At 60.6% G+C, this 27,137-nt stretch overlaps 2 protein-coding genes across 7 annotated transcripts in view; one reads left to right on the top strand and one right to left on the bottom strand.

Annotated features, from left to right (window-relative positions):
- The window catches only part of Flrt1 (fibronectin leucine rich transmembrane protein 1), a 75,348-nt gene extending 62,943 nt beyond the window's left edge, over positions 1–12,405 (top strand). For 3 of the 4 annotated variants that reach the window (XM_047515778.1, XM_047515775.1, XM_047515776.1), the window contains 2 exons: positions 2,191–5,155; positions 11,430–12,405. In XM_047515778.1, coding sequence (XP_047371734.1) covers positions 2,240–4,264 — 2,025 coding nt within the window. In that variant the 5' untranslated portion in view covers positions 2,191–2,239 and the 3' untranslated portion in view covers positions 4,265–5,155; positions 11,430–12,405. Of the gene's footprint in view, positions 1–1,465; positions 1,623–2,190; positions 5,156–11,429 lie in introns of all 4 variants that reach the window. The other variant, XM_047515777.1, reaches the window with a different exon arrangement.
- The window catches only part of Macrod1 (mono-ADP ribosylhydrolase 1), a 134,540-nt gene that overhangs the window by 93,000 nt on the left and 14,403 nt on the right, over positions 1–27,137 (bottom strand). The window lies entirely within an intron of this gene.

The raw sequence follows: 27,137 nt of genomic DNA, 5'->3' as shown, positions 1-27,137 counted from the left end.
AGGTGTGGAGTAGCTTTCCACACCACACAGAGCAGGCTGGGGGGAAAGCTGGGCTCCGAGTGCAGGAAGCCAAGGCCAATTCCGAGTCTCCGGAGGCGAGGGCAGGGGCCACTGGGTCTCCGCCCTCCAGCTCTGGGGCAGGGCCTGCACACCCCTCCCTCGCCCTCACTTGCTTCCAGGCAGGACCTGAGCTGGGTCCACCTCGTGCCACCATGGCCCTAAGGGGGCCCATGCATAAGCCAGGGACCAGGGGACCAGGGGGGAGCTCTGGAAGGCACAGAGCTGCCCGGAGGACGGAGCAAAAGTCCACGTGGACACAAGAGGAGCAAAGGCTGCAGGGCAAGCCCAGCACCTGGTCCCTTCCATCCTTGGGTGGTGACTAGCCAAGCCAGACCCTGCCCACAAGGCCACAGCACCTGCCTTTAACCCCTAACTGCCCAGTGTGCTGCCCTGCAAGCCTGGCAGTGCCCGAGGCTCCGGCCTGGGACCCGGAGAGCCCGGGGTTCTCCTTGCACTTCTCAAGTGGCCACTCTAAACTTCAGCCGTCTCCTCTGCTAAATGTGAATAAGGAGGGCGCTGAGGCAGGGGACGTGTCGGGGCAGATGCCTGCGAAGCATGGTGAGGTCCGGGGTTCGATTCCAGTACTGCAAAAAGCGAGCGAACAAAAACACCGATTCCACGTTTGCTGGGAGAACTAAATGACTTAAATACTCAGAAAGACCTAAGCAAAGTCTCTATTCTAGTGTGAGCTACTGTCCCACCAGAATAGAACCCCAAGGGCCGGCACATGGTAGATGCTCCATAAAGATGTGTTTGAGGGATGGATGATGGACAGGTGGTGGGTGGATGCATGGCTTGATGGACAGGTCAATGCATGGACAAGTGGGTGGATGGAGCCGGGATGCTCCATCGGGGGTACCTGGAGGACCTAGCAGAACGGGGTCCTGAACGGTGAAGAAGAGCTTGCAGGACGGAGAGTAAGCAGGCCAGGAAGAGACAGGGACAGAGAAGGGAGAGGGCTTGGCCTGGCAGGGGACGCAGACACTCACTCACTGGGGCAGGAGCGAGGTCGCCGCCGGCTCCTTCAGTCCTCCACCCTGCAGGCTGCCCTCCCAGGCTGGAGCCTCGGCTCAGGCCTGAGAAGTCATCGGGTCCCATCATGGGAAGTCTCATGGCCCCAGAGTTTCACAGCAGACCTTTGCCAGCTGCACACACCTTCCCTACTGAGACGGAAAGATAATTTCTCTTTAATTGATTTTTTTTAACCACCATGAACAGTAAAATAATATGAGAAAAATCTACGCCGCAATTTTTCCATTTGTGCAAACTGAAATCACACCTTGCTGACAATTCCCTCGCGTGCTGACACCTCCCCCTTATTCGTCTCATTTCTGTAAATGCAGGAAAGCCGACACACAGAGACCCAGATACGCAGAGACACGTATATATGTTTTTTTTCTCCGAGGAGCTGAGAGCTTCGGGATTGGGGAAGGGGCAAGGTGTGGAATAATTTCCCACACGGCACGGAACACGGAGTCGGGAAGGCGCCTCTGATAACAAGTGATTCCTGTAAACGCCTGAGAAGGCTGCTCTGCCGACACCTCTCCTTCCTTCTGTGCAGTGTACGAGGGACACACAGGAGAGGGGTTTTGCCACCACACAATGAAGCTCTGTGCTCTCCTCTGCTCACCAGTGACGCTGCTGGCAAGTCCCAGCGACGCCCGCTTCGAGCTCAGAGGCCTTTCTAGAGCTTTCCCTTCAGACCCTGGGTGCTCTCCGTTCCAGTGGGAAACGGCGGCTCCAAGTCCACCAAGCATACCCTGAATCCATCCCATCCATCCCATCGACACTGACCAGCATCTTTAGCATAAGCCGTAGAGTGGCTGAGTGTGAAATCTTGCAAGGGGCCCCGCTGCAGCCTGGCAGCTGGGAACTAACCTCCCCGAGCCCTCTGGTGACACCCAGGAGCAGAATGGGCAGGTTTAGCTCCCAGAAGTGTTAGCCCGATGTCCCTGGAGCCAGACCTCAGCCAGAGTCCACTTGGGCCTTAAACCCGACACGAAAAGGGTCGTGCCCTGCACTCTGGCTGTGGCGCTGCAGGATCGACCGTGGGGACCCCTTGACAGCAGGCGGGTGGGCACGCGGCTCCTTCCTCGGACCCTCACGGCACCTGTCCTGTGCTCTCTGCAGGTGTTGAGGCTCCAGGTGAGGTGGGGCCCGGCTCCCCCAGCCGTCCACCATGGTGGTGGCACACCCCACTGCCACCGCCACCACCACAGCCCCCGCCACCGTCACGGCCACCGTTGTGATGACCACGGCCACCATGGACCTGCGGGACTGGCTGTTCCTCTGCTACGGGCTGATCGCCTTCCTGACGGAGGTCATCGACAGCACCACCTGCCCCTCCGTGTGCCGCTGCGACAACGGCTTCATCTACTGCAACGACCGGGGGCTCACCTCCATCCCCGCGGACATCCCCGACGACGCCACCACCCTGTACCTGCAGAACAACCAGATCAACAACGCGGGCATCCCGCAGGACCTCAAGACCAAGGCCAACGTGCAGGTCATCTACCTGTACGAGAACGACCTGGACGAGTTCCCCATCAACCTGCCCCGGTCCCTGCGTGAGCTGCACCTGCAGGACAACAACGTGCGCACCATCGCCAGAGACTCCCTGGCCCGCATCCCGCTGCTGGAGAAGCTGCACCTGGACGACAACTCCGTGTCCACCGTCAGCATCGAGGAGGACGCGTTCGCCGACAGCAAACAGCTCAAGCTGCTCTTCCTGAGCCGGAACCACCTGAGCAGCATCCCCTCGGGGCTGCCCCACACGCTGGAGGAGCTGCGGCTGGACGACAACCGCATCTCCACCATCCCGCTGCACGCCTTCAAGGGCCTCCACAGTCTGCGGCGCCTGGTGCTGGACGGCAACCTGCTGGCCAACCAGCGCATTGCCGACGACACCTTCAGCCGCCTGCAGAACCTCACCGAGCTCTCGCTGGTACGCAACTCCCTGGCCGCCCCGCCCCTCAACCTGCCCAGCGCCCACCTGCAGAAGCTCTACCTGCAGGACAACGCCATCAGCCACATCCCCTACAACACGCTGGCCAAGATGCGCGAGCTGGAGCGGCTGGACCTGTCCAACAACAACCTCACCACGCTGCCCCGCGGCCTATTCGACGGCCTGGGGAACCTGGCGCAGCTGCTGCTCAGGAACAACCCCTGGTTCTGCGGCTGCAACCTCATGTGGCTGCGGGACTGGGTGAAGGCGCGGGCAGCCGTGGTCAACGTGCGGGGCCTCATGTGCCAGGGCCCCGAGAAGGTCCGCGGCATGGCCATCAAGGACATCACCAGCGAGATGGACGAGTGTTTCGAGACAGGGTCACAGGCCGGGGCGGCCAACGCGGCTGCCAAGACCACGGCCAGCAACCATGCCTCGGCCACCACGCCCCAAGGCTCGCTCTTCACCCTCAAGGCCAAGAGGCCCGGGCTGCGCCTCCCGGACTCCAACATCGACTACCCCATGGCCACCGGCGACGGAGCCAAGACCCTGGTCATCCAGGTGAAGCCCCTGACGGCTGACTCCATCCGCATCACGTGGAAGGCCACGCTGCCTGCCTCCTCCTTCCGGCTCAGCTGGCTGCGCCTGGGCCACAGCCCAGCTGTGGGCTCCATCACAGAGACCCTGGTGCAGGGAGACAAGACCGAGTACCTGCTGACGGCCCTGGAGCCCAAGTCCACCTACATCATCTGCATGGTCACCATGGAGACCGGCAACACCTATGCGGCCGACGAGACGCCCGTGTGTGCCAAGGCGGAGACGGCCGACAGCTATGGCCCCACCACCACGCTCAACCAGGAGCAGAACGCGGGCGCCATGGCGGGCCTGCCCCTGGCCGGCATCATCGGCGGCGCCGTGGCTCTGGTCTTCCTCTTCCTGGTCCTGGGGGCCATCTGCTGGTACGTGCACCGGGCTGGCGAGCTGCTGACCCGGGAACGGGCCTACCACCGGGGCAGCCGGAAAAAGGACGACTACATGGAGTCGGGGACCAAGAAGGACAACTCCATCCTGGAGATCCGCGGCCCCGGGCTGCAGATGCTGCCCATCAACCCTTACCGCGCCAAAGAGGAGTACGTGGTCCACACCATCTTCCCCTCCAACGGCAGCAGCCTCTGCAAGGGCACGCACACCATCGGCTACGGCACCACGCGGGGCTACCGGGACGGCGGCATTCCGGACATCGACTACTCCTACACCTGAGGCCGGCTCTCCCCAGCCCCGCCCAGCCCCGCCCGGCAGGCGTCCCCGCCAGCTGCCAGCCAAGAGAGCAAGGAAGAGAAATGCCATGCGGTCTGTCCCAGCAGAAGCCCAGTCTGGGCAGGGTGATCGATTTTGTAGAACACGACAGTGAAAACAAAAATTTTTTTTTTCCCCTAAACAAATAGAAGGCAGGAGGGGCATCGGACGTTGCTGGAGACGTCATTCACGCCGAATCACGCCAGCTGGGGAAGGGGAGGCTCAAGATGACAACTGCCGAAAGGGTTGGGCTGGGGATTGCTTTCCTGGACGAAAAGATACTACCTGTACAACATCTGTGGACACCTCTCGCCCCGCTCAGGGCCGTCACAAAAGGACCAGGATCAGAGAGAAGCAGCTGATCCGACCGAAGCCGGTACGCAGCCTTCCGCTGCCAGCTGCTTGCTGGCTGCAACGTGATGGAAGGTTTTTGGGACCCTCGCAAAGGAGAGGGGGGAGGAAAAGATCCTTTGCTATGGAGATATTGTCCTGAAATCTCTTCCCGGGTTCTTCCCATGCCATCTCCCTTGCAGATTTGCAGAAATATGGCATCTTTCACTGCATTCTTGGAACAATTAATGTAGTCGATTAAAAAAAATCCAGCTTTTTATTTTTCCTATGCTGAATGCTCTTCAGCTCCATGCACCATACTCCGTAGAAGCCCTGATGGAAGCTGTAGCTTTCCCTGCCACCTGGAGGTGCGTCTGTCTGCCCGTCTATCTGTGTCGCGTCTCTCAGTCCAGATGGGTAGATAGAGCCGCATAGACCGTCCTTAAAGCACTTCTTGAGTCAGTTCTTACCATTTCCTGAGACAATAGAATTGCAAAAATGTTGCTTTCTCCTAGAAATCATTGAGTAAGTAAATCCACGTGTTGGGGATGGGATTAGGTGGAGGGAGGTGCCTCAGCCTGGGTGGCGGGTATGGCTGTTTCTAGAGGCAGAGGCATGTATTCCAGCAGGGTGGGCGAGGGAGGAGCTGGGCAAGGGGCTTTCAGCTCCGTCCCATCTCAGCATGGCCGGAGCTGGGCCACTCTCCTTTCTGATACAAAGAAAAGCTTCTTGGTCTGCCAGTGCCCTTACCTCCCCTTCCCTTCCTCCAGACCGACGCAGTCACCTCAGTAGCGTTTACTGTGTGCTTCCTCCTGGGGCAGGTGTTAGCTAATATAAAAATCAGCTGATTAGCTCTACTGGTTTCCATGGCTGCTCAAACAAAGCCCAGAAAAAGAGAAAATTTTCAGAAAATCACTGGGAGACATCAGCTTCCAGGCCGATGTTGAAAACAGCCCGTGCCACACCTGGGGCTCTGTTCTCAAGAATGAGCCATCAGATCTCTTTCTAAAAAGGCCAGCCTCCCAAAGGGCGCTGACCGGGGCCATCAGAAGAGTCGGGATTTTATTTCCTCCCCCTGGAATCAACGTCACTGTCGTCTGTCAACTGCCAGTGCCCCGAGGTGGGCTCAATGATGGAACACAGGCAGTGGCCCTGGAAGGGAGGGAGGCGAGCGCCTGGGTTCTGAGGCCTGCTGCGTCCCGCGCGCGAGCCCTGGTCACCGTCGGGCTGCGCGCCGCTTGCCCCGCGCTGGGAAAAAGGGACATCAGAGAAGAGACACTGGCTTGAGGGCGGGAGGATGAGAAGGCTTCTGGCTCCTGGCAGGGGCACCTTCAAAAGGCCTCTGCCACTCGGACCAGAGCAAAGGCAGGAAGGAGGGTCTGGCAGCATTCAGAGGGCTGCCCACACATGCCAGGCGCTGTCCGCTCGCTGGACATCAAACGAGCTGACCGGCCCTTCCACCAAGAGGTGGGGTTGAGAGAAATGGACCCAGCGTCCTGCTCCAGAGGAGAACAAGGCACAGGCTCCCTGTGGCAGTCCAAGGGCTTGCCCACCAACCCAGGGCCTGACCCCCGCCCCAGGGGGTGCCCAGGGCAGGGCCAGGCGTCCTGAATCATTTTACCATACGGGAGGTCAGGAGAGAGCGTTTCCCAAGCCTTAACTTCAGGTCTGGATGAACGCCAGCTCTCCCTCTGGAGCCAGGTGCCCCCCGGGCAGTGGCACCTGCCAGGAAGAAACAGGGAACCCTGATGCATAGGGAGATCCCAGAGGACAGGGAGGGCCGGATCTGTGGCACGGCCGGGGAGACGGGGTCCCAGGGCTCTGGAATTTCTGAAGTGAGACCTCCTTCCTCCAGCACCACTGTGGCATTTTCCAGGGTCCCAGGACACCCTGCCTCCCCACTGCTGGTCCCCAAGTCACCCCTCCTGCATCTGTGACATGGCAGTGCCAGCACACTCTGTCCCTAACTCATTAGGTCCCCCGTCCCCTTCCCCTGCCCCAGCGAAGGTCAGGTCATGGCCTTGGTGGCTGGGAAGGCACGGAGGGGCAGCAGGTGGCCCTGCCCTGAGAAGGTCCTGCTTGGCAGGGGAGGCGCCCCAGGCCCAATGCTGGAGCGCAGCCGCCTGGGTGGCCAAGCTCCCCGCTCACACACAGCAGGCCCAGGCTGGCCAGCGCCCGGCCAACCGCCCAGGCGGAGCACCGGGCCTGAGGACCACGTTGCTCTCCTGCCCTGGCAGTGGCACGAGGCTGGAGCGACCAGGGCCTGCCTGACCTGCCCCTCAAGAGGCACCCCATCCCACACGGAGGGCTCTGATGCTGGTGAAGGCGGACGCCACCCATCCAGGGCCCTGGACCCCCTCGGGGACCCTCGTTTTGTCTCTTCTGCCTCTTGGCATCCTGACGTCTTCCTGGCGTCCTTCCCAAGGGTATCTGAAGCCAGAGAGGGTGACTGACGCCAAGTCCCCTTTGAAGCCCCATCTCCTCTGGTCAACCCTTCCAAGCTGGCCTTGCAATGAAAGGTGAAGAGGTTCCGGGCGCCCAGCCCCTGGCTTACAGGTGTGCAGTGACACCCAAGGGCTGGGTGCTGCTACATGCCCTCCACCCACCGCCCTGACCCTCAACCTCTAACCGGCCAGAACCACCTCACTGGCCCCAGCATCCAGGAGTGTATTTGGTGGCATTTAGGCAGGTTTAAAGTAAAAAAGAGAAAAGCAGCCCTACACCTCTTTGGTTAAGTGGTTACCCTTCGTAGTAATTAGATGTCGCGATTGGAACCTCTTTTCTATTTCATGGCAATTTTCCTTTAAATTTCCCCTTAAAAAAAAAAAAAAAGGGAAGAAAAGGCGAGGAAGGAGAGAAGGCGGCAGGGCCGCGTGTCATTTGCATTTTGCGAATGAGGCCTCTTGTAAGCTCAGCTCAGGCGTGGGGCCGACGTATGGAATGCTTAAGAGATTACTAAGAATAAAATCTATTAATTAGTCATACTCAATCCTGCAGACATGACGTGCATCAAAAGCTCCCTTCTTCCCTCCCGCATCCCCCTTGCCTCCGAAGCCTCCGTCTTCACCAAGGGGCCTCCGCTTCCTGACCGGCCTCCGTGGTAGCATGGGCCTGCCTCCCCCCAGGGCTGGGATGCTGGGGTTGAGGGCAGGAGCCCGGTGCTGCTCCTTCCTTGCTCTGGGTGATGTTGACGGGGAAAGTGACAGTCACTGGAAGATGGCAGGGGCCAGGAGGGGCCCAGCCCTCCTTGCCTAGAGCCCACGCCTGCCCTGAGAGCCTCTTCCCCCACCTTCCACAGGCTCTGGTCCCTCCTCCTTCCCTAGGGGCCCAGGAAGGAGGGAGGCAGGTGCCCTGGGGCAGGGCAAGGGAGTGGGGTCCCTCCCTTCCAGTGATTCTGGAAGGTTCCAGTTTGCCCAAGGCAGGTGGGGGACTCCCTGCAGGATCTGAGAGGCGAGCCTGGGCCTGCAGCAGGAAATGATGGGCAGCACTACCAGGACGGCGGGCCCGACCCCCTCCACCAGAGCCAGCGGTCAGGAGGGGCAGGAGCAGGAGCGTGGGCGCCCTCAGGACAGTATCCCACCCCGGCCAACAGCGCTCAAGCCCCGAAGCCAGCCCACTCCAGAAATCTGCTTCCTGCGGAACCCGCCAGGAGGACGGGGCTTCGGAGCCTCTCGCTTAGGAAAAATACAACAAGGAAAATTGGATGTGGCAGACGGGGAGCTGGGGCACGTGGGGAGGGGGCTCAGCGCGACACAGGGCCAGGCCCTGCGGGAGGCCAGGGTCAGCCAGCATCCCGAGTCCTTCCCGTCCTTAAATTGGTGCAGGTGACGGCGGCCGAGCACTAACAAGCCGTCCTCGGGCTTCCAGGATGCACAGCAAGGGGGCATTTTTTTCTTAAGGAGGGATAAAAAGGCTCAAAAATGCAAATCATTACCGTTTACAACCAAGCGAGTCTGCTAAATTGATTAGGAGAGGTTAAACTCCTCGGAGGGGAAGGGAGAGGGGGTTTCTCGTGGTGGGTGGACCTGCCCCAGTGGCAGTCCACACAGCAGGGATTTTTCCAGGCCTGGCTGCGGGAACGGGGTTGCCTGCTTCTGCTGGGCGGCGGAGAGCCGAGGGCAGATCCCGAGTGTCCTTCAGAAGCTGTCGGAGCCCCCAGCCCGAGACTCTGGCTCTGCCCTCCAGATTCCACCTGTCCTCAGGGTGACCAGCCACACCCTGGAGAAGCGGCTGGTGCCATCACTTAGCAGGACTGCTGTTCCCGGATCTGCTCCCCGTGGCCAGGGAAAGGGTGAGCCCAACCAGGAAGGGAAAACTGAAGGCAGAGAAGAGAAACTCTGGCCCAAGGAAAGGCTCAGGCAGGGAGCTCCCGATCCGTCACCCATCACCTCTCACCTGTCATCTCGAGCACTCCAGCCTCAGATGGGGCGAGGCAGACACTCTCCTGCTGGAGCCCGGGCGGGTTCTCTGAGTGCAAGACCCTGGTTCCAACCTGCTCTATCAAGGGACGCACGGACACAGGCCACGGCTTCTCCGGCAGGAAGCTAGTGAGGGGGCTGACAGGCCACCTGCGGCCCCAGGCTCCAGATTAGGCTGCCTCAGGCCTGTTCTCTCCCGTCTGGGCCTCCCACAGCCTCCACCGCACACGGGAGGCTGCTGGCTGATCCATCCATCAGGGCCAGTTGACGGCGCCTGGGGCACTGTTCACTCTGTGTTTTTAAGCATTTACGATTCTTTTGAAATGTTCCAAGTAGTTGCCTGAAATATCTACATTGGCTTCTTAAAAAAAAAAAAAAAAAAAAAAAAACAACTGACAAAAAGATTCCTTTTGCTCTCCACCCGCTCCCGCCTGGCCCCCTCGGGTCTTTGCTCCCGCCGCCCCCTTAGCATTTTTAATATATGGTTTTTCTCTCGTTTTCTGGAAATTCTGTTATTCCTGGGCTCAGACCCACTCAGTCACCATAAGTGAGACTCACAGGTGTGCCCGAGACCCCTGCTGCCACCAGGGGGGAGCCCCACCTCTCCTCGGCCCCCAGGCTTCTCGGCCAGGGCAGTTCTCAGCCCTCGGGCAACGCCGGCTTCCAGAAGCTGGCCCTGGGCTCCTGAGACCACCCACGCCTCCCCTGCCCTCATCACTGAAGTACCCAGCTTCCCTGTGGGCACTCAGGGCAGTGTGCAGATGGACGGGCTGCCCAGCCCCGCACCCTGCGAGGCCGGACTCCGGGGCAGCCATCTAGGAGGCCTGGTAGGCACGGCGCTGTCCTCCCGCACCCCCACCCAGCGGGTCCCTGCAGGAAGGTCTGTACTCCCCGGCCCTAAATCTCTACAGTCCTCAAGGGGGGTGGTCAGTGGGTGAGAGACCAGGTCCCCACACCCCGTGCCACGCCATCATGAGCTCACTGAGGCAGCTCCGTGCCTGGCACGCGCGAGCGCTGGAAATCCTTTCTTACCACAGGCCCCTCCCGCCGGCCGCCTGCCCACTCAGGTTCTGCATGCCAGGCCTGAGTGTTGGCAACCAACGGCCTTCACTTGTCCTACACCTGCCGCGCCGGTGGCCTGGCACGGAGAGGGGCTCATCTGGGCAGCTTCTCTTGGAAGCAGCTCCCGGACTCTGCCGCAGATCCGCTCAGCAGGCTGAGCCTGAGCCTGAACCGGAGATTCAGTGAGATCCAGCACTGGCTTCGACCCTAATGGGTGACTCAGTTTCCCTCCTCCAAGTCTTGTCTTGCCTGGAGTGGGTGACAGAGGGACAGAGCCCAGGAAGGAGGCCGAAGAGGCAGCACAGCAAGCAGAGTTGCCCTCCGCCCCTGCCTAGAACCCGCACCCTGAATCGCCGACCTGCAGGAACCCGTCAGGCCTCCTCAAGACAGAAGCAGACAGGACATGACCGACAATCAAAGCCACTGCGGACCTGGGGCCACCACGGCTCATCTCCCTGGAGCCAGCAGTTCCGGGTGGCTCCCCACTGCCAGAATGGAAGATATGCTAGCAATGTTCCAGGCCACCTCGCGGCGAGTCCCCTTCTCCAAAGGGCCCCAAGGGGGAAGTCACACACACACACACACACACACACACACACACACACACTAAACCCTGAATGTAGCCTTAGATCACCCCCAACCCAGCACTGCCACCTGCCAGGAGCCTCAGCCGAGAAGCCCACAGGGCGTCCAGGGCAGGTTCAAGGGCGCAGCATCAGGGTGGGGACCCCGTGTCTTCCAGCTCCTGAGAGAGGCTGAGAGCCGTCGGGGAGGCCTGGGCACTGGGGCTTCACCATTGTAGAGAGGGAAGCAGGAAGAGATGGTGTTGAAGGCTGCGAGGGGGTAGGCTGTGGTCACAGCTCACCAGCGACGGTGGCTTGTGTGATTCTGCTTGTTGGAGCCACCAGGCAGGTGTGAGTGAGGAGGCTGAAGGACCCCTGACCCCACAAACCTGCAGAGCGAATGTTTTACAGCCACCAACAGCACCTCCTCGCCACCGTACCCGTGGGTATGGCAAAGCCTCTGAGTGTGCTCCCTGAGGTCCGGGGGGGAGGAAGAGGCCAGGGAGGGGTCGCCCAGCCCTGCTGAATGGGGTCGGTCCCCCTGCTACTGAAGGCGGGATGCCTGGCCAGCCACTGGCAGCAGGACGTGGCTGGACAGGCCCGGGCTCTCGGGTCTGGACCGAGGCCTCTTCTGTTGTCCCAGGGGCCCGGCCCGGGCAGCAGGCTTCCCCAGCCCCTGGCCTTCCTCACCCGTAGGGTCAGCCCCGCGGGGCCACCTGGCTGCACGCTCCTTCTCTTTTTTCTCTTTCTCTGAAGGGCAAAGCGCTCTCGGGGGGTCTGAGCGATGGGACCACCCCCGCTGCTGCCTGCTGCCGTCCGGGACCGGCTGGCTGACAAGGCCTGGCTCCTCAAGGCCCAGCCACGCCCGGCCTGGTGCCTGCCTCACTCCCAACCTCACCACCAGACAGGGGTTTCCAGAACACCGCCACCCACCCGCCACCGCGACCACACAACCAAAGTGCACTGCGAACAGCCCTTTGGCCTCCGTCTTGTAGGTGCCTTGAACTTCAATGTTGAGATGAATGTGACTTAACTACTTGGTCCTATTTTCTGTTTGTCTGTTTTCATATAAAATGTCCAGGTCCACCTGCCTTGTCCTTTCTTGAAATAAATAGAAAGATTTAACTTTTACAGTCATCTCAGCTGCTGACTCTCGGTTCCACGGCCTGCTGCACCTGGGGCCAGGGGTCTGTGACACGCGTGGTCTTAGCTGTCCACAGCCCCCCGCAGGCTGTGCCCCAGGGGGTTGGTTCTGCTGCTGCGGGTCAACTGGCAGAGAGGTGGTCACCGGGCAGAAAGGCGGCTCTGGGGTTAATGAGCTCCCTGGAATCATGGGAAAGGAGCTGAGGATTCTGATGCAGGAAGACAGGGAAGGGGGCCAGGAGCTGGGCAGTACCCTGGGGCGGGTGACACCAGGGTGACACTCTCTTAAGCAGCAGGCGGGTGGACTGACAGCTAGAAGCAGACTCAGAGAGGGTCTCCACGTGGAGACGTATTAATCAAAGCTGCGGATTATCCCCTAAGAGGCTCCGGCAACCATGTGGGCACCCAGATAAGAGACGAGTCCGGGCATCTGGGGACACGTGCGATGAGCTGCCCCAGTGAACGCCCGCCCGGGTTCCTCCCCTCAGACGCCCCTCGTCTCCCAGACGTGCCCTCGGCACTCCGTTCTCGTGGCCTTATCTGTGTATCTCCCACTCCAAGGTTGAGGGGGGGTGTTTTTCATGAGAACAACGGCAGTTTCTGCGAAATTTAACATAAAATAAAAACCCATTACTTCTGCCTTAGATCTGATCTCGTGTCTGGACAGGGGTTAATGAGTTTCTTCCTCCTGCTCCAAAGAAGCTGTGATTTCTCCATGTGCCGGGTGGTGGGTGGCCCCGGCTCTCTGGCCTGACAGATGTCTCCAGTGCTCCCCTCCCGTCCCTTCCCGCTGGGGGCAGGAGCTGACCAGGGGAGGCCACTCCAAAGAGCAGCAGGCCAGGGGACTGCTGGACAGGGCAGCCTGTGCACCCAGCTTCCCCCCAGGAGAGGCTCGGGGCGCTCAGAGGGCCACCCTGCTTCTCACCTGAGGTTCCTTCTCTGGCACTGCCAAGGGATTGTTCTGGAACACAGTCAGAAGCTAGTCACTGAGGACCCACTGTGTGCCGAGGCTGGGACACGGTATCATCCGCGCCTCGTGGAAGGGCAGGTGGGACCAGGGGTTGCTCTGAGGAGTCAGGGTTGCATTGAAAATGTTTCCAGGGACAAGGAGCGTGGGAGAGCCCAGGAGGAGACCAGCTCCGCTTCTGAGGCAGGGGCGCGAAGGTGCACCTAATGCCGTCTCCTCCTGGAAGGCTCTGACTGCCCCCGCCGCCCCTCTTGCCCGCTGCAGCCCACTTCCCAGCGGATGCGTGGGGACGACTCTCCAAGGGCCACTGCCCTTGTTATCCCAGCGTCCAGGTAACGGCTACAATCTTACACCCCCCAGGGACGGTCCCACCACAAACCAGGGGACACCCGCTGAGCTCCCCAAGCGAGGGCAGAAGGGCCAAGTTCCCAAACTGCGTTCCTCAGTTGCTAGAGCTAACACGGTTCTGCCCAGAAAGGGTTCGTGCGTGGTCTGGGCGACGGCCGGGATGCTGGGTTCCCGGAGTGAGGCCCCAGCCTGGCACGCGCGCTTCCGGGCTCAGCCAGCGTTTTTGGGCCCTGGAACAGAGCCTGGAGCCAAGCTGGCAAGGTTTCTAGCATGCCCCTCACAGAGGTGCAGCAGGTGCCCCAGGGTCTGGCACAGAGGAGGGACATCTGCACAGGAGGGGTCCCACTCCCAGGCTGGCCTGAGACCAGAAGGACTGGGGGTGGGGGTGGGGTGGGCATCGCCGGCCTTAGTGCCGGCCTTCAGGTCAGTGGCAGGGAGGACACCCACAAGTAACCAGCCTGTTCTGAAGAGGAGCTGGGAGTCTGAGAGGCAGTGAGTCCCCTTACTCACAGGAGAGCAAGCAGAGCTGGCCAGTCCCTCCAGGGACATGAGTGCTGGGCAGTGCAGGGGACTCACTGGCCCTGGAGAGCCCCCATCTTCCTATCTTGTCTACAGGTGGCCACCAGGCGAGGGTCAACCCCCAGCAACCCAGGACCCACACCCTCGTAGCCCTGGCCTCTTCCCCTCCAGCCCAGCAGCTTTCAGGCCCTGACCTGCCCAAAGAAGCCTTGGGTCGCTTATCACTGAGATTAAGAGCAGGGGTGCGCTAAGACCCCCAGATGGCTGCACGACAGCCACGGGGCACCCCAAGGCTCAGGGCCACTGCTCTCTAACTCCACCTACTCCACCAAGAGTCCCCTTTCAAATGAGGGCCCTCTAAGGCTGCCCTCCAGCACCTGAACCCTGCTCCTAGCCAGCTACCACTGGGTTGCAAGAGCTTCCCTTCTCCTGTCCCCACTTCCCAGGAGGGGCCTCTGGCCTCACCAAGCACCCTGGAGATGATGTCCAAGCCTGGGAAAGGTCTGACGCCCTGGACCACAGCCACTAACCCAAGTGCTATGGCCAGTTCTTGGCATCCTACTTAGGACAGTCTGGCAGCCTCCGAGGTCACCCAGCCAGCCCCCAAATTCTGACTTAGTAGGTCTGGGTGGCATTGGCCGGTCCACTTTCAGGCACCCCAAATAAAGCATGCTCCCCGGGCCCATATGCCCACCACCCCTGCTGCCGCCTCCACACACACCATCTTCCAGGGCTGACACGCCACCTCCCCTGGCCTCCATGTCCAGCCCCTCTGAAGGACCCTCTCCTCCTGCCACAAAGTAAATAGGCTCTCTTGAGTGCTAACTGACAGCACAAATGAAACCCGCGCTCCCCCTCGGAGATTTACAGGGGAAGTGAAATCTTATTTGCACTGCTGCCAAGTCTGGGACGCAATGAAATTATGCCTCGGGAAGAGACCCTGCCGGCTCCTCGCGGAAGCGGCTGCATGGGAGATGGGCTTATTAAAAGCCACAGTGGCCACATTTCAACCTGTTTCAGGTGTTAAGTAATTTACTGCCACCCAGAATTCAGTGGCAGGTTTTTATCATTTTTATTTCCAGGATGCAGGCAACTACCCGACAAGCGGCTGCATGGAGGACGGCGGGTCCAAATGCCCCCTGTCCAGGAACTGGACCCCCCGACCCTCCCGGGGTGACACCAGGCTTGGCCAAAGCTCAGAGTGACGGGGGGGGGGCAGCCCCCAAGACCCGCAGCCCGCCCGCATTTGGAGACTCAAAGATCCTTAGGACATTTTCTTTTTTTGTACGGGGGATTGAACTCAAGACACCCAACCCCTGAGCCATATCCCCAGCCCTTCTTTTGGATTTTATTTAGAGACAGGGTCTCACTGAGTTGCTTAGGGCCTTGCTAAGTTCTGAGGCTGACTTTGAACTCACGATCCTCCTGCCTCGGCCTCCCGAGCCGCTGGGATTCCAGGTGTGTGCCCCCACGCCCAGCCTCAGGACAACTTCTGAAGGAGGCAGGAGGGTAAGCTCTGTGAGGGCAGGATCTGACCACCAGCCGCAAGGTCAGTGGATCTAATCCCCAGCACCCCAAAATAAATAAAGTCTTTACTGAACAACTGCTGTGTGCCAAGCCCTGCTCAGATAAGGGGACACAGCAGCCCAGGGGACTCCTAGGACCCCAGACCCATGGAGCTCAGGTTCCACCAGAAAGTGTTGAACAAATATTCCTGTTGGTTGATGGGAAGGCCCTGGAGGTGCCCAGCTCCACCAGGCATCTGCAGCTGCCAGTATCTCAGTGGTGCTGGGCACAGGGACTCCCCGTGCCAGAGATTCAGGGTGCAGGGCCACACCCAGCTTCACTGCTCTGGAGAAGGCTGGGTCCTTCCTCTGCCCCTGCCATACCTCTTGGGAAACACAGCCTCTGATTCTCAGAGAGTGGGGAACAAGGGACCCCCAGGTCTGGGGCCCTGGCTGGGGAGCAGCCCCGAGTCTCGGGGCGCTCCGACCCTTTCTCAGCGGTGTTGGGCGGAAAGCTGTTTGATGCCTGCTGGCTTAGGGGGATTAAGCCTCTTAGAGGCTCCAGGCTCATCCGAGGCCCTTTCCAACACCCCCTTTCCCCACCTGTTTTCAGAGACTCCAGGAAGACCAAGGGGAATCTTCAAAGTTCAGGCTGAGCCAAGAGCAGAAATTCTTTAATTAGCTTTCTCTTGGATCGGGGCCCTGGCGAATGGATTAGTCATGGAGGGGGCAGGAGGACGGGATCCGAGTCCTCTTTAAAGCTGAGATTACAAGCCTGGGGTGAAGGACCGCGGGGCGATCTCCAGGGAGAGACTGTCCCCCACGCAGGCCCTCCCCAGCCAGCGGCTCCCGGGGGGTTGGCAGATGGAAGCTGCCACCAGGAAGAGGCAGAGATGTGCTCTACTGAGCCGGCGGACTTCAGGAAGCTGGCGCAGAGAGACACTTGGCACAGCCCGGGCTCTGCGCCTGGGTCTCCTAATGAATGTGCTTCTCCCCAGTGTGACCATCCAGATCTGTAACTTCATAATTAGGGGGGATTTCCTAAAGGGGTACCCATCTGTGAGAGGCAAGACAGCACAACCCATGGTGCCAGGTGCCACGCATCTGTCACATGTCGCTTTCACAGCAGGCTGGCACCGTCAGCTGGCTTATTCTGTGGTTTTTTTTTTTTTTTTTTTTTTTTTTTTTGGTACCAGGGATTGGACCCAGGAGTGCTTGACCACTGAGCCACACCCCAGTTTTAGATGTTTAGAGACAGGGCCTCGCTGAGTTCCTTAGGGTATCACTAAGTTACTGAGGCTGGCTTTGAACTCAGGATCTTCCTGCCTCAGCCTCCAGAGCCGCTGGGATTACAGGTGTGCACCACTGAGTCCCATGCCTATTCCTATTTTAAAGCAAGCAAACCAACGCCCACACCTAAGACTTGGGCAGCTTGCCCAAGGCTGCAGTGTCAAGAGGTTGGCAATAGAACCAGGCTGTCCAGGCTCCTCCCTGCCCTGCACCCTGCAGGAAGCCTTCCTGTCAATCACTTACCCCTGCGTGGTGCCCCGTGGTGGCCACAGGGGGTGAGCCCCAGTTAGAGGCAAGGACAGAGCTGGAATCATTTCGTACCCTCTGAATGCAGGAAGGAAGGTGGCCCCCACCTCTGCCTGGGGGCTAGAAAGAGAGAGCTGGCGGGTGGCTGGGTGCAGCATGGGTCAGGCTGGGCCTCAGGGGCAGGAGGATGGGGACGGAAGAAGCCAAGGAAGGAGGCTGCCGAGGATCCCAGGATCGGTCCTGGGCTGGCAACTCCCCCAGGCCTGGCTCTCCTGCTGACTGGTTCACACTGGGTGGGTGCGCGTGCCGAGGAGGATTCAAGGACTCAGAGGCCCAGATTCCCCAGGACCGCAGCAGCCGTTTGAAGTGTTCTTGTGCTCTCTCCCCTTGAGCTCCCATCAAAGGCGGCTCCACCGTGGTTGGGCCACTCTGGGCTCTGCAGATAAGGGAGTCTGGGACGAGCAGCCCTGCCGTAGGCCCACGGCCTCCCTTCCCAGAGTCTGGGATGCCCCACCAGGTCCCTGATCCCGGCCCCTGGACGGGTTCACCTCCAGTTAGTTGGGTCATTGCACATGACAGTGCAGCACGCTGGGGCACCCAGCTGCCCGGCCCATCTCCCTTGCTCCCCGCAAAACAGCGGCACCCCCCACCTGTGGAATGAAGGAGCATTCACCTGTGGAATGAAGGCTGCCGGGAAGCACCCAGGAGGGACCCCTAAGCCCGGCAGAGAGAGTTCCTGGAGACGGCTTCCCAGCCAGGACCTAGAGGACGGCGAGAGTGGCCGGGAAGCTGGAGGCAAGGTGCTCCCGCGGGCGCTGCCCTTGCGACACTCTGGAGGTGAGAACGCGCACTTAGCAAACCAGAAACCCTCCCGCCAGGCCAGAATGGAGGCGGAGGACAGGGGAGGAACAAGAAAAGGCAGGAGAGGCACCAAGGCCAGATGGCGCGAGTGGGACACACAGAGGGCTGAGGTCGCTGCCAAGGTGACGCCTTCCCCAAACCCAGGATCAGAGGGGTCTCTGCAGAAGCCATGAGCAGTCAGAGCCACCCAATCCTAGGGTCCCATTTCCACCTGGCCTCTAGGAATGACACCCCATGAAGTGACAGCTGAAACCCAGAAGCAGGAAGCAGCCCCCCTCCCCAGAGAAGCCCACCCACAGCCCAGGGCATGTGTGGACCCCAGAGTGCGGGAGCTGGGGCTGCAGTGACCTGGCACGAAACCCACTGGAGCACCTGTGGTGGTGGCCCATGCAGTGGGGGAGGCAGAGGCAGAGGGGACAGCAGCGGCCCTTCTGCCAGCAGTAAGGAGTCAGATCTGTCGTCATAGAGCGACTTGTGAGCACCCACTATGTGCCGGTTTGGTGTGAGGCCCTGGGTGGGGGCACCATGAAGGGGCCCACCCCCCAGGCCTGCGCCACACCCGGCCACACGGATGCCCCAGTGCCACCTCCGGTGGCTGAGGAATGACACCCTCGGCCCTGGTCCTGGTGCCTGGGGAAGCTCTGCCTCCCTTCGCTTGTTTACTGGCCGCTTGTTTCTCTCCTACCGGGAACTGCCCGTCCGCATCGCTCACCCATCTTATTGATTTGTAGGAGCTCCGCATATTCAGAGAGGAGGAGAGAAGCAGCCTTCTCCTGGGGCCCTTGGGACCTCCCTGGAGGGTCCGTGGTCCCAGGAAAGGGAGAAAGATACCCCTGCCACATCTGCCCCCAGCTCCCCACGGGCCACCTCTGCCGGAAGACGAAGCAGCTCCTGCAGGTGGGACCCCTGACAGGCCTGCATCCCGCCCCACGAACCCCGCGGGCCTGGTTCCTTACACCGAGAAGTCCACACTGCCAGGGGCTGGCGGTGCCCTGGACAGCACCCAAGGCCTCCAGGAGGATGGACAGACTTCCACTTTCCCCGCCAGTCGGGTGGGGACCATCCAACAGGAGGCACAGGTACCCGAAGCCTCAGGCCAAGCCTCCACCCCGTCCTCAGTCCTAGCGCATCTTTCCCCCACCCCCGCCCCCAGGTGTGATGGTCCCTAAAGCGTGACCTTGGCCTGGGGATGTCACACGTGAGTCCTGCCCCAAGTCCTGGGGCCCAAATCCTCCCTGAGTTTATTTTCTCTCCAGCACGTTCCATATTTCAGCGAACAAACAACGCAGGCCATAAAGCTGATTTCCAAAGCCAATAAAGGCAATAACATTTAGGGAGTCAGGGAAAATAAAGCCCCTCCTTTCCCAGGCTAATGGCCGCTCGGAGGCCTCGGGAGGTGCTTTCTGCAGCTGGGGTGGCTCTCGGGGCTAGCCTGTGGACTTCCCGGCACCAGGTGGTAGATGGCCGCTCAGCACATGTTCCCAGGGTCCACGGCAGCCAGAAAGACTGCAGCTGCCTGCCCACCCGTCCACGGCTCTATGGCTCCCCAGAAGGAAAAGGGTTGCTGGTGACCCTGGGCCACCCCCTGGCCCGTCCCCACTAAGCTCATTGCAGAACGCCTGAGGCAGCCTCCAGGACCACGGCCTTGGTGCTGGTCAAGGTCACCTCTGCTGCAGCAGGAGCAGGAGGCCGCCCAGGCTGGGGCGGCCCAGTGGGTGTCCTGGGCAGCCAAGTCCTCGTCCTGCTCCCTGCCACGCTTGGGTGACGGCCGCAAAAGCAGTCACTGTGACCTCTTCATGGTAGAAGGGGGATGGAGCCTCTGTGGGGACCTGGAAAGCTCAGTTCTCTCCAAACACCCCCGTCCTGTGCTGTCACCAAGCCACTAACCAGAAGGATACCTGGAAAGGTTACTGCAAGGCCACTCCTCATCCACTCAGCCATTCACGGGTCGCTTCCAGGAAACAGTAAAAAGATCTGCGTTCAGGGTCCCCGGACCCCAGACGGGTCGCCCAGGCCCCTACAGCAGCCGCCTCCCAGCTGGTGATGGTGGTCATCCTGGGCTCCCAAGTCGCTGGGGGAGGCTGGGACCACCTTCTGCAGCCGCAGGACAGGAGGCTGGGCCCCACGTGAGGGCAGGGTGCAGAACGGAGGCCAGGCCAGCCAGAGTGGGGCGCCTGCCTGGAGGCAGGGGATGGACCAAAAGGCCCCAGTAGTCCCTTCCAGGAGAAGATGCAACAAGGTCAGAAGAGAAGTGGGCTGGGACTGAACGCCCTGCCTTCAGGACAGATCCACACAGGACTAGGGAGTCCCCAGACCAGTGGGGACACCCAGAGGAGCCTCCCCCTGTGGAACCAAAACACGCAGGGTGTGGCTCAGCCAGGGGCTCCGCCTCTTGCTCATCTGCAGGGAGGTGAAGAGACGCCAGGGGAAGGGGCTCTTCCACCCAGGAGCCCCCTCCCAACGCAGGGGCTGGGGAGCCACAGACTGGGGGCGGGTGCCGGCCGGGCAGCCGGGCGCTTGCGCGGAGAGCCCTGGTGGCGCTGGGACTTAGGCCGCCGCCTGTGCGACTCCTAAGGCGAGACGCAGCTCCAGGCCGCTATTCTCAGCAGGAGCAAGTCTTTCCTTCAAATCGATGGTGACACATTTTTAAACTCCGATATTAAGGAGGGAAAGCTTCCGCTGGCCCCCCGGGGCAGGCCTATTAGTCACGGGCTCCTGTGAGAGGAGCCGCCGCACAGGCCCAGTGGGCCCGGGCAGGACACGGGCAGTGGCCAGGAGAGCGGCAGCCCCAGGGCCTCCAGGGCCGGAGCAAGCTGCCTGAGGGGGAAAGACAGAGGGTCCCAGCAACAGGCGCACAGAGCAGGGGACTGAGGGGAAAAGGTGCAGAGCAGAAAGAAAAAGGAGCATCGGCGTTAATATGGAATTCCATCGACCCCCAGGTGCGGGGCCAGGAAACCCAAACTCCTGTTTCGCGGGATTTTTTTCTTTCTTTCTTTCTTTTTTGGCACCAGAGACTGAACTGGGCCTCACGTATGCTAGGCAAGAGCTCGACCACTGAGCTACAAACCCGCCCCTTTTCTTTCTTTCTTAAAAAAAAAATTTTAGTTGTAGGTGAACACAATACCTTTATTTTATTTATTTATTCATTCATTTATTTATTTTATATGGTACTGAGGATCAAACCCTGTGCTTCATACTGCTAGACAAGTGCTCTACCACTGAGCCACACCCCAGCCCCCCCCCCCCCACTTCTTTATTTTTGAGAAAGGGTCTTGCTAAGTTACCCAGGCTGGACCTGAACTTGCAATCCTCCTGTCTCAGCCTCCCCGGAGCTGGGATTATGGGTGTGTGCCAATGGGCCCAGCTGTTCTCTTTTTGCACTGGCTGCTAGGAAGTTCAAAGCTGCATCTTGTAGTCAGTTGCAATAAACTTGCTCAATCTAGGTTTTTAGATTTTTTTGTTTGTTTGTTTTCAGACAGAGTCTTACTATGTTGCGCAGGCTGGTCTTAAACTCCTTGGCTCAAGTGATCCTCCTGCCTCAGCCTCCCTCCTGCGTGTCCAGGACTATATAGGCATGCACCATCATGGCCAGGCTCAGTCTAATTTTGAAGTGTCACCTGGGCTGGAGACAGTAGGGTGCCAGAAACCCAGCAGCCCCTAGCAGCCACCAGGAGCCTAGACTACAAGGGCAGGCACGAACTGTGGGAAGCCATCCTTATTTAGCAGAATCAGACTAGGTCAAGCCATGGGACAGAGACGCCTTCTAGGAAGTGCAGGGAGGCAGGTGGTGCTGCGTGGGAATGGTTCCCTGTCTCCTTCTGGAATTTTCCCTCAAGAGAATGGTTTCCCTAACTCCACCCTATCTGTCCATCACAGAAGAAGCTCCTCCCAGTCCTTGCCCCCTTTACATGTTTTAAATAGGAGAGAGCTGGGCGAGCTGTTGGAAGAGGCCAGAGCTGGTATGGCCAGACCAGACACGCTGCCTCTCATATTAAAAGAGTATTGGCTCCTGTGTTCATCGAGTAGATAAGTTTTTTGGGTCACAGATAGAAAAACCGCCAACATCCTCCTCCAGCAGTTAACCATTTTCTCCTCCACGTGGGACGTGGCAGAGAGGACCCCCCACAATGAACCATGGTCCCTGGGTAAACCAGACACCAGCTTCAAGCACCATGTGTTAGGGCTGAGAGAAGGCCAAGACCAGGAGCCAGGCGAGAGGTGGGCTGGAGAGGCTGAAAGGCTCCCGTCAGGGCCAAGAGCACAGGCACATTCTAAAGAGAGGCCCAGGCACAGCAGCACACACCTGAGACCGCAGCGACTCGGGAGGCTGAGGCAGGAGGATCTCAAATTCAAGGCCGACTTCAGCAACCGAGCAAGATCCTGTCTCAAAATAAAAAAGAAAAAGGGCTGGGGATGTAGCTCAGTGGGAGAGCAACCCCTGGGTTTAAGCCCTAAGCACCAAAAGAAGAAGTAAATGAATAAACGCCTGAGTCAGAGCCGTCTGTGATGGTGGGCTGCCGGTTTGGCTTTTCTGGGGCTGGGGATGGAACCCGGGGCCTTTCCCGAGCCAGGCGAGTGTTCCCCCACGGAGCTCAACCCGGCCCTGCCTTGGTTCCTTCCGTTCCTGTCTAAGGAGTCTGGTTCTGTGGTACTTATTTTCCAGTGGGAACCGGCAGCTTAAACATTTTTTAAGTGCACGGCAGCTCACCCGCCCACTTCCTCGGTGACAGCAGTCACCATCCATTGAGCCCCAACCACCTGTCGGTGTTCTGGGCGTCGCCTACGTCCTGTCAACCACCTCCGAGAGGACTTGCAGATGAGGACCCTGAGGCTCAGGAGGAAGGCGGTTCCTGCTCAAGGTCACACGGGCTCCGAGTGGCCAGGGCGGGGCTTGAACCTGGCCGGGCCCCACCCCCTGATATGCCCCCACCTCACCACCCCCACACACACCAGGGCAGCTCCCGCCTCCTAAGAGAACAGGCTGAGTCCAGGTCGCGGTCTGGGGGCACCAGGGGTGGCCAGCGGACCCACAGGATGCCCTCCCTGCCAGGTGCGCGCTGCGAGCCCTCTGGGGACAGCCCCCGCTGCTGCCCAAAGCTCCGTCGCAAATGTCAATTCTGGGCCACTGGCTTGGTAGGTTTTCATGTTCCCGTTTCCCCTCCACATCCTCAGCAAGGTAGCGCTTGCTTTTCAAAAGGGATGTGGCGTTTGATGATGTTTAAGCCGAACGTGAAATACAGCCAGGCGGCAATAATAAAACAGACGCAAGCCCTGCTGGCAGGAGATGGCTGGCAGCCGGCGCCTGACCACGTGCCGCCGCCTCCGTTCTTACGGCAATTACAACAATGTCGACAGGGGGAGGAGGCAGAGGAGGCAGGGGGAGGCTGCCGGGGCCACTTGTTGCTGCCAGGAGGGGGCCACCCAGTGATGGCCTGGCATGGGGAGAGGGCAGCCGCCCACCGCCTTCTCTGCCCTGCCGCCGGCCTCCCTGCCGGCCTCCCTGCTGGCCTCCCTGCCAGCCTCCAGGCCTCCAGCTCTGACAGCCCCACCTGGCTATAAATAGCAGGACCCCTCCCCTGCCCGCCACCCAGAGAGCAGGCATTCCTCCCTCCCAACCCTGCCCCCAGAGCCATGGCCCCAGGGCAGTCCCTTCCACCCTGGGGGGTCCCCACACCTAGCGAGCCGCAGCCCCTCCCTTCCTGACCTTTCTAAGGACCCACAGTGCAGGTACCTCATCCCCCCAGGGACCAGAGCAGAGTCAGCAGCCCCCCTCCCCCCCCCCCGCCCAGCAGGTGGCCGTAAGAGGTTCCCCAGTAACACTGCTCGCCCCTGTGAGCCCCTGGGCTAGCAGCACCTTACAGCTGGCAACTCATCCACCCAGGATTCCTCGCGGAAATGAGACCCAGGCAAGGAAGGACTTGCCCAAGTTGGCGGTGGAAACGGCTTTTAGCTCCAGTCTGTCTTATGTGCAGCCACGGCCCAGGCCACCTGAGCCCTGCTAGGACAGCCCACCACTCCCTAGTGCACTCTGAGCTGTTTTACAGACAAGAAAAATTGAGGCTCAGAGAGGTTAAGTGACTTGAGCAAGACACATAGCTAGTACACAGTGAAGCTAGGACTTGTACCCAGGGCTCCAAGTCCTGCCTACCCCAGGGTAGGCCTGGCCATCTCCATGAGGAAAAGCTGCACCTGCTTGATGGGTGACAAATGGCGACTGCAGGGAGGGGGGCAGTCATGATGTCACCTGGGCTGTGGGGCTGCAGGCCACACAGCTGCCACCAGGGCCTGTAGGGGCCTCAAGAGAGGTGATTTGCAAAATAGAAGAAGAGCGGATAAGGCAAGATCTCGGAGTGTGCACAGGCCCCAGGGGCGCTGGAGGCTGCAGGCCAGGCCTGGGGGAGACTCGGCCCAGCTGGGCGGGTCCACTTCTGTCTGGGCCTTCCTGGGGACTCCCCGGTCCTGCCCACCTCCTGCCCACATGGACGGTTCCCTTGTGGCCACACATCCTTCCCGACCACATGCAGCAGGCCTGCTGGCAATGGGGCAGGAGAGGCCCGGCCTTGAGCCAGGAAACCCCCATCCAGAAGTCTGGGGTCAGGAGGGGGTGTCCCCGAAGCTGCCCGGGTCCACTGACTCAGCCCCACACAGGAGAAGCAGCCGCTGGCGGTGGTAGCCGAGGTTCACCAAGGATCATCCCTGTCCCCAACCCAAGCAGAGCAGGTGATGGCAATGGAACAGGCCCTCGGCAGGACTGAGCAGCCCTCGGGGACGCTGCCCGGGGCCACTCTGTGCCTGACTCGAGTCACCTCCTTTCAAACAACTCTAGGGGGTGGGACCCACCAGGGCACTCTGATCTCTTTTACAGACAAGAGAAAATGAAGCTCAGAGGGAGGAAGTGACTGACCGAGGTCACGCGGCTAACACAGTGAAGCCAGGACTTGTACCCAGGGCTCCAAGTCCAAATCGCAAGGTGTGCCCCATGGAGACCCAAGAGACCCCGTGGGAGGTGAGAAGCCAGGGGCTGGTGCCCCGAACCTGTCAGCTTGTGTTTTGTCCCCGAGGCCAGCCCAAACTGGACCAGGACCAGACCAGACCAGGAAGCCAGGGTCAGGGTCTGGAGTGGGCCGAGCCCACCCTGGGGGTCTGGAGGGAAGACTCGATTCACCCCACCTGCAGATGTCCCTGCACACAGCCAGGGCTCCCTGGCTGCCACGGGCGGCTGTGGCCAGACCCCTTCATCTAGGGACAGGGTGCCCAGCCCTTAAGCGGGCAGGCAAGTCACAGCGCCGGCAGCCCGTGCCGCGCGGCTCACGCCAGGAGAGCCGCCAAGGCTGCAGCCCCAGCCTCTTCATGGCTGGCCAGTTTAATGGCCCCATTAATTTCAAAACACACACATTCCCAGCTCAGGCCTCCTCAGCTCAGTGCTCAGACAGCACATCAGGGACGTGGGCGGGCGGAGCGCAGTGTGGGTGCTGAGGCCAGTGGCCTCAAGGACGCGGGCGCTGGACAGGACGCCTCGGGCCCTCCGGCACTGCAGGAGCAGCCCGCCACTCCTGGGGGGAGGCAGCCCCCAACAGGTGTCCCTCCTCAGGCCCTCGTGACCGTGATGGGGAGAAAGGACCAGAGAGAGAGCAGCCTGGAGCTGCGCGTCAGGAGCCTGGGCTCCAGGCTCTGCTTTGCCTGCTGTGTGACCCGGTGCAGGCACCAGCCCTCTCTGGGCTTCAGGTCCTGCCCTGCCTTTCTCTCAGGACTGTGAATGCCTTGAAGGCAGACTCTGGGTAGCACCACACCTCGTACCCTTCGGAGACTCTCGGAGGCCCAGGAACCTCTGGAGGGCCCCATCAATGTCCCCCACCATCGTCATCTGTGAAATCAATCTGTATCTTCTGGCCCAGAGGGGTGGGTAGAGGGCCAGGCAGGAACAGAAAGTGTCCATAGCAGGTCACCAGTTCTCACAGTCCCTCCTGCCAGCTGACCACCTCCTAAAAGCATCCAGTGACTCGCTCACTCAGCAAAACAGCTACTGAAATCCAGACAGAGCTCCTGGTCCAGGACCCAGAGTCCCCCACACACTCCCTGGGGGCAGCAGGAGGCTCTGGCCCACGCACAGGAGAGGCCTCGGGGTGGAAGGACCTTCGGGACCCTTGCGAGCCCCGCCCCCGGCCAAGGCCCGGAGCCCAGGAGGGCCACTCAATAATTCAGGAGGATCCATCATTCATGAATTTATGTAACCACGCTCGACCTTGTGGAAACCAGACGCCGGTCCCTCAGCGGCAGGTGAGGTCCTGGCAGTACCTGGACATCCAGGGCTTTTTAATGTGGGGAGGCCGCCCGACTAGCCTCCCCACCTGCTCTGCCGCTTGCCCCCAGACCCGGTGGGGGGTGGGGCACTGCTGCCAAAGCAGAGCTGGCCACTCCCCGAAAACCCCAGATCCAAAGACCCAGCACTGCGACCCTGCAGACGCCTCAGTCTCCTCGTCTGTAAGATGGGGGCACGTTAGTGCCAGCCCCCAAAACAGGCCAACGTGGCGGTGGAGGCAGCCACTGCACAGAGGGGACAGTGGTGGCCAGCTTCAGGTGACAGGCAGCCCAGCCCAGCCGGGCGCTCCAGGGTGCTCACCAGGACGGGACTTGGACAGAGGATGACCTCGTGGTCAAGAATCCAGACAAGCCCTGGACGTTAGACCCCAAGGCAAACATGGGCCCCTCAGCCCCCGGCAGTGAGGTCAGGGAGCACAAGCACACTCCAGGAAGCGAACTTTCAACCAGGAGAGAGGGACGAAGAGGAGGCACCCACCCCACCTCACACGAACGGGTCTGGAAAGTCTTCCATCCAGCTCCACCACCATTTAGCTGTGTGACCTTGGGCAAGTTGCTTCACATCTCTGAGCCTCAGTTTCCTGGCTGATTCAGGGACGGTGGGTACATGGAGTGAATGCGGCCAAGGCCTGGGGGGCCAATGGGGATCCTCCCCTAACTTCTGGGCTTCTGTCCTCACCTTTCTGTATCCCCAGGAGAAGCCCAAGGGAAATGCCCACAGCAGGTCTGACCACGTGCCCCCGACTCAAGACCTGGCCAAAGCGCAGGCTGAACCCGAGAGCTGGCCCTCAGCACCCTGGCCAGAGCTCTCCCTCTCTCCCCGCGGGGTGGCTTGCCCGGTCTTCCTCTCAGCCTGCATGCCAACTCAAGCGCCCCCTCTTCCAGGCAGCCTGCGGGATTGCCTCCCATCCACTCCCTCCCTGGAGGGGAGCCCGCCTCGCCCCCTATTTGGGATCAGAGGGTGAGTGTGTGCAGCCCAGGCGCCCCCCACCCCGTGCACAGTGCCCCCCATGGCGGCTTGCTGGGCGAACAGCCAGGCCACAACGGTTCTGCCCGTCACCTGCGGAGGGGGTGGGCCTGTCACAGTCCTCCCCACGCACCTCTGTGACAGTCCTCCCCACGCGCCTGCTCCTCAGCTGCATCGCCGACATGGGGCGACCCTGGGCCACCCGGCCGTGGTGGCATCACTCCACCTGCCGAGGACCTGCCCGGCTGTCTGTGCGTGGCATCCCCAGGAGGGGCGCAGGGCCAGGGCCGGCAGAGCAG

Source organism: Sciurus carolinensis, chromosome 11, assembly GCF_902686445.1.
Source record: "Sciurus carolinensis chromosome 11, mSciCar1.2, whole genome shotgun sequence".
Lineage (NCBI taxonomy): Eukaryota > Metazoa > Chordata > Mammalia > Rodentia > Sciuridae > Sciurus > Sciurus carolinensis.
This window is presented reverse-complemented; position numbering and strand designations above follow the sequence as displayed.